Source organism: Fusarium graminearum, chromosome 1 (assembly GCF_000240135.3).
Source record: "Fusarium graminearum PH-1 chromosome 1, whole genome shotgun sequence".
NCBI lineage: Eukaryota > Fungi > Ascomycota > Sordariomycetes > Hypocreales > Nectriaceae > Fusarium > Fusarium graminearum.
This window is the reverse complement of record NC_026474.1, coordinates 8,664,483-8,678,504: the sequence shown is the minus strand read 5'-3', so window position 1 is coordinate 8,678,504 and position 14,022 is coordinate 8,664,483. Positions and strand designations below refer to the sequence as shown.

Genomic DNA, 14,022 nt, shown 5'->3' with positions numbered 1-14,022 from the left:
TCACCTACGATACACTGTGCATTCGACCACTTACCAAGCGCATGTTCTGTGAATTCGATATAGTGGATCATTCACTACATACCAAAACTTCTACTATTACACCCTCGACATCACTCACACCAAATCCTCGTCCATCTGTAACAGCATGGCCGAAAACAGTGACGACTTCCTCGAGATGCTGGACGATCACCAGTTGATGGAGCTCGGGGTTGGTCTCGGTTCTCCGGCACCTCAAAACGATCCTGAGCCGTCTCTATTTCTTCCCAGCCCTTCGGCACCTCCTGCAATATTTGCTCCACGCCTACGCGAACGCAGAATCGCTCGCACAAGTTCAGGATACGCGAACGCTCATCCACCTTCAGGTCGCCCGGCCAGATATCCCCGAAGCCGTGCTCCTCTACAACAACACCCCGACCCCCATCTGCGCAACATACTGGCCCCGGAGCCACCTCAGCAAACACCCGTCATCGACCTCACGGAAGAGCCCGATTCTCCAGAACTATCGCGGGCGAGCGCCCTACCAGCACAAGCGGCACAGAATGTAAGGAATCCACGCCGAACGAATTCGCAACGCATATCGCCCCCTCAACTGGCAAGAACGGATGGGACATTTGTTGGTCGATCAGCCAACGTGATTGATCTTACTGTGGATTCACCCGAAGAAGAGCGACCTCCCCGAAATTATACAAATCCTAGGCGCATGGTTCCGAGTCCGGACGATCTGATTGAAGTTGAAATAATAAGTCAACGACAAAACATGAGTTCGATATCGAATTATACCATTGGGCCTTTCAGGAGATTGGCTGGCATTATGAGTACTGAGATCATGTTCAACCCGCCCAATCTCGATATTTCACGTCCTGCATTTGCTCGCCAGCCCAGTCCCAAACCACGAATGCCCACGCCTCCACCAGCTCGCGAAGGCTTCACCCGCAACACCTGCACCGATCCCGAGAAGGGGTCTGAGAGCGTGGTTATCTGCCCAGCATGTAACGAGGAACTGGCCTACGACCCCACAGGAACTGTCACGCAGAGCTCAGTTGGCACTGTGAAAGGAAAGCGCAAGCGAGCGCCTGGAGAGCATCATTTTTGGGCTCTGAAGAAATGCGGCCATGTAAGAAGCCTGGATATTCATCCGGGGATCTTGCTGAGCGCATAAACTAATAAAATCACAGGTCTATTGTGCCGATTGCTTCGAAAACAGGAAGCCTACCAAGACGAATCGCGATGGTGTGGGCTTCCGATCCCCAGATACAAGGCCGCCACATGCTGTGGGAAACGATCTCCGGTGTGCTGTGGACGATTGCGATACAAAGGTGTCTGCAAAGACAGAGTGGGTCGGGATTTTCCTTTGATCAGTTGTTGCTGATTATCTCCTTTTGGGTTCGGGGGATTTGGGGGGGGGCAACGAGGTCATGAATGACGAAAGAGACTATTAAACATAGCAATGGCGTTTGGGGCTGTATACCATCAATCACTTCTTTATTTCCCTTATGTCCCCTTTTTAAAGTCTAACTCTAATTGTTAGCGGAGCTGGACTTTTTTGTACAAATTCGTGGTGACATCTCGTGCTTTGACCATTGATAGACAGTGAAATGGTCATGAATAGAATAGCTAATTAATCAACACCTTTAAATTCTAAACACCGTCGCTATGTGATGTACAAAAGACATGTTTGCCACCAACACCCAAACAAAGGGGGTGATTTGCCAAGTAATCAAGTCCGTGCCTCCCTCGTGTTGTCCTAAACGCCAAAAGAATATCATGTAGTATCCCAACCTTGACTGTCATTCTAGTATCATACTCTCGTCCTTTTCCTTTCCTTCTGATATCGGTACCAATCATCCAAACTGTGTCGTTAAATCATGAGTTCTAGTGCAACGTCGTCTACCCAATCTCCGCCGTATGACTCTTGCGAAGCACTAAGCGCAAAATGTTCTTGTGATGGCCTCTGGTTCTCCTTAGTTTCTTGTGATGGCCTTTGTGCTGAGGGAGTTTGTTTGGGTGGTTCAATGCGCTTGGGAGTGTGCACGTTACTGTCTTGTGGCGCTAGTGATGTTCGAGGAGGTGGAAGTTGCTTCGGCGTTTCCGTACGCTTCGGCGGAGAGGGTTTGTTGAGAGAAGGTTTTTGTTGGAGTGCTGGTGGTGGTGGTAGTGTCTTAGTAGGGGGTTGTCGGGGCCGGTTGTGTTGGGCATGCTGCGGAGGGGGGTAAGAGAAGACTGATGGTTTTCTGGTAGATTGGTCGGGTTTGGCGATTTTACGACTCTCAGCTTGAGCACGCTGGACCATACCAGCCTGGATTCGCGATCTTTCACGCTGTTGAATCTCTTCCAGGGCTGCTGTACGGCGACTTCGCTGTAGCGCAAGACACATCCGTTCATGCGAGCCAGAGGATGTAAAGAAGCGTCTAGGTGGCGGAGGTGGTGATTCAGGGGCCGGATTGAGTACAGGTAAACGAGGCTGTTCTAGAGACTTTTCAAGGTCCTCCTCCTCCTCCTCCTCCTCCTCCTCTACTATTGGCGCAAGATGCGAGGGCGCTGATGGCATCAAGTCATCATCGTCGTCCGAGTCTTCCTCGAGTTCACGTGCTTGCTGTGAGGATGAGGGGAAGAAGTCATCCAAATTGTACAGGATAGCTTGAGTGCTCATGGGCGGTTCCTGACGGGGTGGAGATGATGATCGTGCTTCCAAGTTCCGTGATGAACGTTGGAGGAGAGGCGGTTTGACAAAAGTTGGCGAGGACGGGCGATGTAGCCCCAGATCCTTGGCGTAGCGATCGGGTGCCAGCCTTGTGATATTGTTGACTGGCGGCGGTGGTAGTACCGGGTCTGGCTTTGTAGAACATCCTGGGGCAGCGTTGGCGGTATGGCCCATTTTGGGGGCTGGCTTGTCCATGGATGCTTCGATATCTTCAAGCATACCAAGTGCTAGGTCCTCCTCGAAATCCTCGTCCAAATCGTCTTCCATCCCGTCAAGCTCGATTTCTGGTATTGGTAGTCTCAGTGCTGGTATTCGAGCCTCAGCATCCAGGGGTGTTTCCTCTACAGGTTCGGCGGTACAGTCCTCCTTTGTCCCTTTTTGCGGTACATCGATTTCTGGTGGTTCCGGGGAGGGACTTGGTGGTTGATCTTGAACCCTCGTCTCCATCCCTATGTCCCCAGGATCAGAAAACTCTTCGTCGTTTTCCAGTACGTCATCCAACTTCCGTATCTTCATAGCAGGTTGTTCCGTTTCATCGTCGTTTGCGGTCGTAGATTCTTCCATGTTGCCATTATTTTCTGTCGTCGTATTGCCCTTTTCGACATCCTTTCCCTGTGCGTCCCTCTTCTTCGCAGACCCGTTGCCTCTCACAAACCACGAAATAGTTTCTTGACTCGGTCGAACATTGACAAGTGGCATTCTTTTCTTTCGCTTCTCTTCCTTTTCCGCCAATTCCTTCTCCTTCTTCTTGTCCCGTACGACTTTAGCCTTGGCCGCCGCCTTCTCACGCTCGAACTCCTTCTTTATACGTTCTTGTTCAGCCTTTTCTTGCTTCCATATCTCAGCTCGAGTGAGTTTCGGTCCCTTGTTGGCAGCTTTGTATGCTTTCCGGACTTGTTTCGACGTCATGGGCCGCACGGGCGGTTTGTCGGTATTTTCATCGCGGCCCGGGAATTGCGGGATGATCGTAAAGGTTCGTTGGCCCATTTTGACCTTGGGGACAACATCTGGCCAAATTTGGGCGATGGACCAGGGTGATGGGATTGGCGATGAAGGCTGGCGTGCGACAGTGGCATGGGACGCGCGGGGGATAGATTGACGCGAAGTGTAAACGAGATCACGTGGGTCCATCAACAATAGCATTCAAACAAACTTCTTATATAGTTTTATGGGAAATTTATTTAAGTTCATAAAATCATGTAGAAATAATCCTCGCTTTATTGGTTATTCATGTGAGACCAATTGACCCTACTTCTCAAGAGGCTCAACCGTTGGGTCCCAAGCACAAGGGCTGTAGTCTGTGGTAGCTAAGTCCTCCACTTCTTCCTCCGTCAACTCAAAGTCATACAGCTGGGTATTCTCCAGAATCCTGGATGGCGTGACACTCTTCACAAGAGGTACATATCCCCTCTGCAAGCTCCATCGAAGGAGAATCTGCGCAGGCGACTTGCCATACTTTTCCGCAAGAGCCTTGACCTTGGGATCGTCAAATCGCTCACCACGTACAATGGGGCAGTAGGCTTCGACTGCGATGTTACGGTCTTGGCACCACTTAACAATATCAGGTCGGGTCATCCATGGGTGTACCTCCCACTGTCCGACAGAGATGACGCCTCCCTTGCCCGCTCCTCCACGTTCCGTCTCGAGCTCCTTGATGTAGGCCTCCAGCTCGTCTAGGTGGTGAACTCCGTAGTTGGAAACGCCCAGGGAGCGCACCTTTCCGGCCTCGACGCACTCCACAAGAGCTTTCCAGGCACCCTTTCGGGCATCAGATCCACCGTATGGGGCGTGGATGAGAACAAGGTCAAGGTAGTCGAGCTTTGTTTCGTCAAGGGCAATGTCTACCTGCTTGTGGGCATTCTCGTAGTTCAGAGGAAACTGCCTGGTAAAAATCTTGGTCGTGAAGAAGACTTCTTCGCGAGGGACGCCAGCCGCTTGGATTCCTGCTGCGCTAGGGCCCTGGTTGTAGTATCCTGATGCAGAGTCGATCTGAGAGCGTCAGTAAAGTAGAACCCCATTGAACCTGAGAATTCTTACATGGCGGTAGCCTATCTCGAGAGCTTTCTTGCAGACATCGGATGCCTGATCCTTCGGGCTGTATTACGTGGTCAGTGCATGCTTTTGTTGAAGTATTACGCGGACTTACACCTGGTAGACCTAGGCGCCAGAGTTAGCATAGCTTTAGTGTGAAGAATTGAGTGGATAACTTACACCATAACCAAGAAGAGGAATTTGATAGCCCGAGTTGAGCTTCTTGGTAGAGCTGAGAGCGAGTTTGGAAGTCATTCTGAAAGTCATATGCCGTTTGTGCTTGTGTTTGGTGTTGAGTTGATGTTGGCGGTGGGTAAGTAGTGAGGGGGAGGTGTTACACTGATGAATCACTTATATATTTATTGGGTGGTGACAACCAACGACGTTATATCTACGAAATCTATTCAGGGTACACTCGGAGTTCGGAATTAAGATGTGCTTCATGCATCTTTAATTGATGAAAGTAAGTAGACTAAGTCGAAATCGTGAATTTATCGCGATGATCATGTATTGAGTTAATTGATTTGGTTCGGAGTTCGGAATTAAGCACAGACGTGGAAACAATGAATTCCATTTGGTATCGACGTCGTCTTTTAACCACATCTATCTATACCTTGACAACAAATCTTTTATGCAAGACTTCTAACCAATTGAAATTGGAAGCAGTAGAATATAAAAATGAGCATACGAGGCTGGGATATCCATTGTGTGGAAGATGACAAGACTTGCATGAGATCACATCAAGGGTGTAGGGTAACATTCGAACACAAGGTTCATCAATTCATGTCTCATTTCTATTTTCTTTCTACCTTGATTAACCTAGATGACATTGTCAGCCATGCTTGGTAATTGGATATCTTCCTCCTCTTCCTTCTCCTCACTCTCTTCTTCGTCCTCATCAAGATCAAGCATAGGATAGTTGAGGATGGCAGCGATATCACCCAGCATGCTCAAGCGTTGACCACTCTCGTGATCACTGCTAAGAACCCTTGCCTCACCGCCATCGCTCCGCACCTTTTCGACCAAAGCGACGTATTTCTTGCGAGTGGCAAGATCTTCACTTCGGAAAAGCGAATTGTTGACCAACAAAACACCGCCGCCAGGTCCCACGGCACCGTCGTTGACGGCTTTTTCGACGACAGAGGTACCGTACCACGCGCGTCCGTCGTCCAGCTTTAGTCTATCAAACAACTGGTCGACATATTGGGTTTCACGAGCAAACTTCATGTTCTTCATACCAGACAGAACTTCGGGGCTCTTGAGGACCTCATTAAGACTATGGACGTGGCCAGAGTTGGAGTGAATCACGGTAGCTTGCTTTGCCAGAGCTGTAAGCATCTTGTCTGCCTTATCTCGCCCTTTGTTGGCGATGTACTGCTTGAAGTCTCCAGCAACGAAGCCGGGGCTTGCCAGCAGCAACGGCCGTGACTGAGAAAAGTCCATGGTTCGTAGAAGAGTTTGCAGGGTCTTTTCGTAGAAGCGGCGCATACCTGCGTCTTGGTCGGATGCCAAATCGCGCTTTTTGGGGATCACGCTTTCAACACGGACCTTGAGGACAGTTCTGAACGCCGTGATGAGACAGATGTTGGCAAGTCCTTCTTGCATAACCACAGCTGCCACAGCGCCGTCCTTGTCATCGGACAGAGTCTCCTGGAGGGTAGCTCTTGCGACAGAGTCCCATCCTTCCGGCTTAATGATAGTAAACGGGCGGTTGACCTCAAGGTCCAGTGTGTGATGAGAGCCCAGGTTGACGTAGGGGTTCTCTGCAACAACGGTGCCAGAGACACGGAGCGATGAGATGACAGGGTCAAAGAAGGTGGATTTGACTTTGATAGCCAACTCAGTGTGAACACGCTCAGAAGCTGTGCTGCCCGTATTTGAGGTTGTAGTTACTTTACGGATGGCATGAGCGTGGATGATGTCGCTAGGCAGAATGAGGTTGTATGCATGCCACTATTGGCCATGTTAGTTTTCTGACTCAAGGGTGCAAGCGGTGAAGACGGATCGCATCCGAATAGAGTGCCTGCAAGAGAACAAACATGTGGTACAAGGGTAGTGATGTAGATGAGTATCTCGTGAGTTGAGATGAGAAATGAGGGTGTGACAATGATGGTGGGGGGAGGGGTAACGATAGAGACGATAGGAACATGTGGTAAAGTTTGAGAGGACCGTAGCAAGGTACAGGGGCTACTACTGACCATATCTTCGGGATCCTCGGGGAGAAGAGAGACGGTCTCATCCTCGAGGGTCTTTGGGACCTTGCGCGAGATCAGCTTCATCTTGGTTGGTGGTGCTTCTGTGGCTGAAAGCTGAAATGTGAAGATGGATCCCAAGCCTCGGACCTCGGTGGGATTATTACTGCGACTGACAAGAGCTGGCACGGCCGTGTCTGTGCAGAGGTGCAGATGATTATTTGTTTCTGAGGTTGTGTTTCACTTGGTAGATGTGCGGTAGTTAATATCTACTAAGGTAATGGTGGCGATGACGATAGTGATAGGTACTCTGATAGGTACCCAAAAGCCCGTCAGCCTAAGATGATGGACGCAGTTGCAGTGCGGCTAAGACCAGTAAGGCTGGACTGGGTTTGGGCTGACGACCAAAACGTTTTGAACTTGAGGCTCAACTGCTGTTGGACGTGATCGAGGTCTGTGTACTCTGCAGTATACTGTGTGTAGGGCGCTTACGGTAGTTGGCGGCAGTTCTTTCAAAGGTTCACTACCCAGTTAACTCTTGTTGCGGGCTGTCAGTCAAAATCAGTCGATCCATTAAACAAGGATAAATTGACGATGATGATGTCGTTGTCGGCATCGGTGGTGGAGTGTGACCGACCGACGGGGTTTTCGAGCAGTCCGTTTGAATAAGAAGAACGGGATTGGTTGGAAATTCCGAGTGGGACTGACTCCATAGATGCAGATGTCAAGCATTAATAAATCCTTGGACGTTCGAGAACTCAGTCTCGAAGTTGATATTGTGGAGTAAAAGCAAAATCGCATAACTAATACTGGGTATCTGATCCGTAGATTCAGACACTAAAAGACCATCAGGCTAAGACTCACTTACTAACTATCTACAGTCTGTCCGCGGAGTACGGAGTTTGATTCAACTCCGTGGCCTTTTACTGACAGGTAAACTTAAGTTAAAACTCTAGCGGAATTTAGGTTGATAAAAACAGATGCAAAATGGAACGATTCCTTGGCTTCGATTCGATTCAGACCCAGTGCTAGACAGGGCCTTGGCATAGCACAATATAAACCTCTCTGGAAGACCGGCACAATATGATCCACGTAACTACGTACATCATGTTCTTGGCGATTCGTACACATCCCGCGTATGCATGCATGCGACGTCTTGCCTCGGGCGAGAGGGAATAATTATTAACTTGCATGCAATGCAATGCAAGCATCTAAACCAAGACAATTGTGCGAGACGGAACCACCTGTAAAGCGACACAGACTCACTTGTACATTTCATACTCTGGGCATACGTCGTTGACTTTTCTATACTGACCAGGGTTTTCGAAACCTAATTCGGCATTCACTGCGGGTAAAGTATCAAGATGCGACGTCAGATCATTTGGTACGGTTGTCCTCGTTTATTTAAACAAATGCTGCTCTTGATTTAATGACAAGTAATATGGCATGATGACGAGGGTGCTTTTCAGTCTAGTAACCTACCCTCCCTCTATCATAGCCAATCCAGGAAAGACGTTAAAACATGACAACAGATTTAGCTATTGATCGATAATTAAGCTAAGTTTAACATGCTAAAAGCTAGAATGCCTATTTATCCATCTTTCTGATTGCCATAGCACGTGTCGGTCCAAGACAGCCTAGGCTTTTAATTTCTTCCTCCTAAATTAGGTACTCTGTACCTAATACAGCTAAGGAATTCCGAATACGCGGATGCACCCCATGACTTTGCATCTCATGAGAACAATAAACGAGATATCAACAATTCGTTTAATCTGAGACATTCCACGATAAGCTTCTGAAACACGCCACATATTGACTGTCATCCTGCAGCTATTGCGGTCTGGATGTAATATCTCACTATGGTGGATTGTGGCAGTGTCTGTTCATCATTCAGCCTTACGGTAATGCTACGATTAAATTACCACTTTGTTACGTAGAGACACGGCCATCAAATGCAGCCTATCCACTAAAGAGTTGCCCTGGTGAAAGCCATCGACCTGCCAAATCGGCAGTCTGCCCTATGAAAGAGCCTGCAAGAACTTGATTTGATGCAACTCAGTTCCCAGATCTTCGCGCTTGAGTCTTGTCTTACCTCATTTGGGCCCATCCCGTCCCCTTGCTTACTCCCATCTGAAAGCCGACAGCCGGGAAAGGTGTGATACATGCCGTCTCGACTGTTTGGCTCTCCCAGTTCACATTGGTAGTGACAGCACAGCCCAGACCAGATTCGGTGCTTACCTGTTTCTCTCTACACCCGAACTAGGTTGTGCTGACAGCCATCCTTACAACGCATCAGCTGCTCCTCCTCCCATCTGTCCAGTCACAAACTCGACTTGGTTCTCTTTTTTGCCATTCAGTTTTCAGCTGTACTCTAGCATAAGGCTTCCCCTTTTCTCATTCGTAGCTTCTCTTCCTTCTCATGCTGGGTCCCTTTCTACTCCTTTATTCTTATACCACGCACCAAAGTTAGGAGGTAATAAAAAAACACTATCACCGTCCTGGTCAAGCCTCATGTTGGCCCACTGCGCTGTTACTTCTGTAAGTCGCCTAGGTACTCCTTAGGAAGCTCTGGTTGCTGTGCAGCGCTGTTCCCAGCGCATTACAGCGCCAGTCGCATCCACCATCCACTACCAACCCCGCCAAGCCTACCTGTTCGTTTTCGCTTAAGTTGGTTTCAAGAGAGCAAGCCAATGCGAGAATAATTTCTTGTCTCGTCGCCCTGCTGCACTTTAAGCACCTGCCTCTCTTTTTTATTGCTCGAGTTGTTTTTATTTTACCTACCTACATATTAAAAGGACACGACGAGAATACGCGCATTCCTTAAACGAGCATTGTCTCTCCTCTGTTGCCATCTCCCTTGAATTGCTGTCTTGTCATCATCCACCACTACTTGTCTGACACCTGGAATTGGACCCTCACTCCGTCCGATACAAACTAACAATCGTTTGCATATTAGTCCACCACATGCGAATAGGAGATAGGAGACAAATATCCACCAAAAGGGCCTCATAACAGCACACCAGATCCTCACCGGTACTATTACTGTATCTCTCAGTACCCATCCGAGAGCAAGATCTGCCTTGAAGCAAGCCATCCCAGCCTCATCGCTCGTTTGTTCCCTCCTCTCGTACGGAGTACCTCGCTCTCGGACCTTTCGGATTGGATTTGGCAGCTCGTGAACCCCGGTCTCCGCCACGCCCACTCCTCGGTCACACCCCCACGAGTCTCCTCAAGTCCGTCAGTCAGTAAGCCAAGACCAGACCACACAGTCTAAATCTTGCATTTTGCTCGGAGTCGGGGACGGACTGGACTCCTCCCACAACCTGCGCGTGGCCGACCGCCCGCGCGATCCGGGCTATCTTCCTCCAAAGAAGATTTTTTTTATAGGGATTGGTAACCCACGCAGCATGGAAGATGTCGGCATTCAAGTCATTTCCAGCTGTCCGGGGCGAAGGTGGTTTGTCTAGACGACGCGACTCTTCAGCCCTTTCCACCCTACCCGAAACTGAGCCTCCAGTGCGCCGTCAGAGCCTCGCTGCTCGTTCCGATTCCCAAGGTACGTCTTTTATATATATGCCTTCTCACCCATGCCTCTCCACCTGGTCCTGTGGCCAAGTCACAATACCCTACTGTTGAAACACCGAGGCGCATGTCTGCTCTAGTCCAGCTTATGCAGGGACTTGTTGCTACTGGAGCTTCATATGCACCTCAGGTTTTCATTTATTGGCCAATATCAAGTTGCCTATACATGCTACTATATTACTCTGTAAGCTTACGATTAGTCAAAGGTGCTGGTACTTCCCTGGACCTCCCATCGAGCAGGCTCTCGACTACACAACCTTCTTTATCTGGTTCTCAGAATGCAAAAGAAACAAAAGACAAGAGACCATCGTTTAAATCTATTTCACCAAGTCCCCCTCCCAATGCTGGGCTTGACCCTCTAAGTACGGTTAGTATTTGTAACCGGCTGGGGATGTGGCCGGAGTGTGGCAAGACCACAACTAACATTGACGCTTAGCAAATCTACCTGCGAACAAACAGCAATACCGCAGAGCCTACTATTGCACAACGGCTTCGAAGTCAGGGTCGATCTGAAAGTGACAATATCCAAAGGCAAAGTTCCGAAATCAGCAACTCCGCCGGTACCCCCCAGGATTCTAGCAAGGACCGGAGGAAAGGAGTGTCCTTCCTTAGCCGACTGGGAATGCGCGGAAGTTGGAGGAAGGATGATGATATGCTAGACTCTGATTCTGAGTTGGGCGAACTACGAACTGACGGTGCTTATGCCCGAGCTCTCACGTCCGTCATGGGCGCAGGCGGTGGTTACATACCACTACACAAGGAACCTCCACGATACATCCGAGTCAAGGCGCATAACAAGAAAGACAGAGACTATAACCACTTGTTCCTCGCCCAGGAACTTACCGCCTCTGAACACAAGCCACAAAATACCCATGGTCGAGCGGTAGCAACAGCAGTTGGAAGCAAGATTCTCCGAGGTGGTGATGCTATTTGGGCGGCCGAATTTAGCTTGGACGGACGATACCTAGCCGTTGCAGGAAAGGACCAAGTTGTGCGCGTGTTTGCCGTTATTTCAACCCCCGAGGAACGCAAGGAACACGAGGAAGAAGAAGCACAGCATGGTACTCATGGCGAGAAGCTCAGTGCCCCGGTTTTCCGCACTAAGCCTGTGCGAGAATTCAGGGAACATACGGGCGAGGTACTTGCCTTGAGTTGGAGCAAGAACAACTTTTTGTTATCTTCCTCTATGGACAAGACTGTCAAGTTGTGGCATATGAGCAGAAATGATTGCCTATGCACCTTTGTTCACAAGGATTTGGTTACTTCTATCGCTTTCCACCCCACGGATGATCGATTCTTTCTTGCAGGATCGCTGGATGCGCAATTGCGATTATGGAGTATTCCGGACAAGAATGTGGCTTTCCAAGCGCCGGTGGGTGAGTTTATCACCGCCGTGGCATTCTCTCCTGATGGGAACATAGCCATCTGCGGTGTATTGAGTGGCCTGTGCACTTTCTATACTACCGAGGGACTGAAGCTCAAGTACCAAATCCATGTGCGGTCTTCACGGGGTAAGAATGCCAAAGGAAGCAAAATTACAGGCATCCGAACCATGACCATCCCAGACGGGCCTGAAGCTGGACAAGTCAAAGTTCTTGTTACATCTAACGATTCTCGAGTTCGAATTTACAACCTAAACGACAAGGTGATCCAGGTCAAGTACAAAGGGTTGGAAAACCAGTCAAGTCAAATCAATGCACGCTTCAGCGACGACGCCAACTACATCATCTGTGGAAGTGAGGATCGCAAAGCATATATCTGGAAGGTTGGTTCCCAGGATGACATCAAGGATAAGCAACCATACGAATCGTTCGATGCCCATCCCGAAGTTGTCACTACAGCTTTGATGGCACCTATGAAGAGTCGGCAATTATTGAGTGCCTCGGGCGACCCCATTTACGACCTCTGCAATCCACCACCTGTGACATTACGAAGTCTCGAAGAGAGTACGCCAAGTCAGTCAGCTCCGTCCGAGGAAGAGAATGGCGACTCTCTTCACAGCAACAGGCGTCCGGAAGAAACACCCGCATATGTCGAACGTTCTAGGCATCTTGACGGAAACATCATCATCACCACTGATAGAACGGGCAAGATCAAGGTATTCCGACAGGACTGCGCCCATAAGAAGCGGCAGCAGGGACTGTGGGAGTCGGGCTCTAGGTTGTCCAATCGCCTGTCTGGGGTTGGTAGAAGTGGAAGCGTCATGACCAGAACGAGTGCCAGCAGTCGTGTGCAGTCTAGACGTGGATCGCTCACAATTCCTGGTCCCAACCCTATTCAACTTCAGCACGCCTCGGACAGAATCAACAGTTGGCGACAAGATATTGATGGGGAACCACTCAGTTTGAACCACAACTCAGTACGATCAGTGCGAAGCGAACGGTCCATGTCACCAAACAAGCAAGCTCAATCACCTGTCACTTCAGCTGCAAATCTAGCGGCAGAATCTCGAAAACAGCCTTACGCATCGAGCCCGATCACTCGTCCGACACCAACAAGTCCCGCTGGCAGTGGCTTGTCGCACCATACTACGGTCAGAGCTTCGCATGACCGAGATAGAAGTAACAGTATCACAAGTCCACCAACGCCGAGTTTCAGTTTAATTAGTGCGTCTGACTCAGACGGCTTGAACGATCGAGAAGGCAGCTTCTGGAATTTAAGCAGATGGAGGAGTACCCGTCAGAGCAACCGTCACTCTTCCGTGTTGTCGAGTCCCAATGGATCTCCGAACCTGAGCAATAACCGTCCAGGGAGTGACTTTCTCAGCGTCAAGGACAGGTCATCCCTAAGGATGAGTCTGGGTATGAATGACTCAAAGCCTAGTCGCGAGGAGATAGTCAACCGACGGAGATCAGCAGGCCCTCGATTGACGTCGAGATTGTCGGTGCAGGGCGATAGGAAAAGTGTGGTTGAAGAGGAAGTCGATGTACCCGAGCAAATCACCCCGACTAAGAAGCGGGTGGATTCTGGTGTTGGACGTATAAGCGACGAGTCGGCGACTTCTGTCCATCCAAAATATTGAGTGATGGTTTGGAGTTGATATTGGAAGCATACAAAGAAAGGGGTTGGCGTTTTTGGTTGTTAGTCTATTTTAGGCTCAGGCCGTATACCATTTGGAGAGGCGTCTGATGGAGTATTCATGCTCAACACATGTACCATAGCACACTTGGTTTTTCTTATTTCAAAGAGGAGCAACATAAATCTGATTAAGAAGAGGATTGAAAAAGGTGGTCGATGAGAGGATTCTCGAGACGCGAGAAGAGTATGATGACGGTACGAGATCCGAGATTACAGGAAAGAGATACGTTCTCGGATTACACTGCGCTTATTAGCAAGCCACAGCGAACATTTATTTTCTTGATTTACTTTATTTACTCGTATATACAAACTGCAAATACCAAGGACGTCAAAAGGACCTAAGACTACAAAGTATTCTCACAACTGAAACATGCAGTGAAGTAAAATTTGATCTATTCTTAGCTAACCGGCGCGGGCCACCCTACTCAAAATCTGTAC

At 49.2% G+C, this 14,022-nt stretch overlaps 6 protein-coding genes across 6 annotated transcripts in view; 2 read left to right on the top strand and 4 right to left on the bottom strand.

The window, feature by feature from the left end:
• Nucleotides 1-145: 145 nt before the first annotated feature.
• Nucleotides 146-1,518, top strand: FGSG_02705 (uncharacterized protein; the record flags this gene model as incomplete). The annotated part of the gene is made up of 2 exons (XM_011320357.1): nucleotides 146-1,114; nucleotides 1,176-1,518. 2 exons carry the CDS (start codon nucleotides 146-148, stop codon nucleotides 1,353-1,355), a joined length of 1,149 nt encoding a protein of 382 aa, XP_011318659.1. The 3' UTR covers nucleotides 1,356-1,518.
• A 340-nt stretch (nucleotides 1,519-1,858) lies between these two features.
• Nucleotides 1,859-3,688, bottom strand: FGSG_02704 (uncharacterized protein; the record flags this gene model as incomplete). The annotated part of the gene is made up of 1 exon (XM_011320356.1): nucleotides 1,859-3,688. The coding sequence occupies one exon, from the start codon at nucleotides 3,686-3,688 to the stop codon at nucleotides 1,859-1,861; it is 1,830 nt and encodes a 609-aa protein (XP_011318658.1).
• A 261-nt stretch (nucleotides 3,689-3,949) lies between these two features.
• FGSG_02703 (uncharacterized protein) lies at nucleotides 3,950-4,987 on the bottom strand (the record flags this gene model as incomplete). The annotated part of the gene is made up of 4 exons (XM_011320355.1): nucleotides 3,950-4,690; nucleotides 4,739-4,796; nucleotides 4,848-4,858; nucleotides 4,913-4,987. 4 exons carry the CDS (start codon nucleotides 4,985-4,987, stop codon nucleotides 3,950-3,952), a joined length of 885 nt encoding a protein of 294 aa, XP_011318657.1.
• A 564-nt stretch (nucleotides 4,988-5,551) lies between these two features.
• On the bottom strand, nucleotides 5,552-7,011 carry FGSG_02702 (uncharacterized protein; the record flags this gene model as incomplete). Its single annotated transcript, XM_011320354.1, has 2 exons — nucleotides 5,552-6,685; nucleotides 6,931-7,011. 2 exons carry the CDS (start codon nucleotides 7,009-7,011, stop codon nucleotides 5,552-5,554), a joined length of 1,215 nt encoding a protein of 404 aa, XP_011318656.1.
• A 3,327-nt stretch (nucleotides 7,012-10,338) lies between these two features.
• On the top strand, nucleotides 10,339-13,528 carry FGSG_02701 (uncharacterized protein; the record flags this gene model as incomplete). The annotated part of the gene is made up of 3 exons (XM_011320353.1): nucleotides 10,339-10,480; nucleotides 10,707-10,873; nucleotides 10,943-13,528. The coding sequence occupies 3 exons, from the start codon at nucleotides 10,339-10,341 to the stop codon at nucleotides 13,526-13,528; spliced, it is 2,895 nt and encodes a 964-aa protein (XP_011318655.1).
• Nucleotides 13,529-13,941: 413 nt separating this feature from the next.
• Nucleotides 13,942-14,022, bottom strand: part of FGSG_12179 (uncharacterized protein) — a gene marked incomplete at both ends in the record, with an annotated part of 449 nt that continues 368 nt past the window's right edge. Inside the window, one exon of the mRNA XM_011320352.1 lies at nucleotides 13,942-13,947. Coding sequence (XP_011318654.1) covers nucleotides 13,942-13,947 — 6 coding nt within the window. The remainder of the gene's footprint in view (nucleotides 13,948-14,022) is intronic.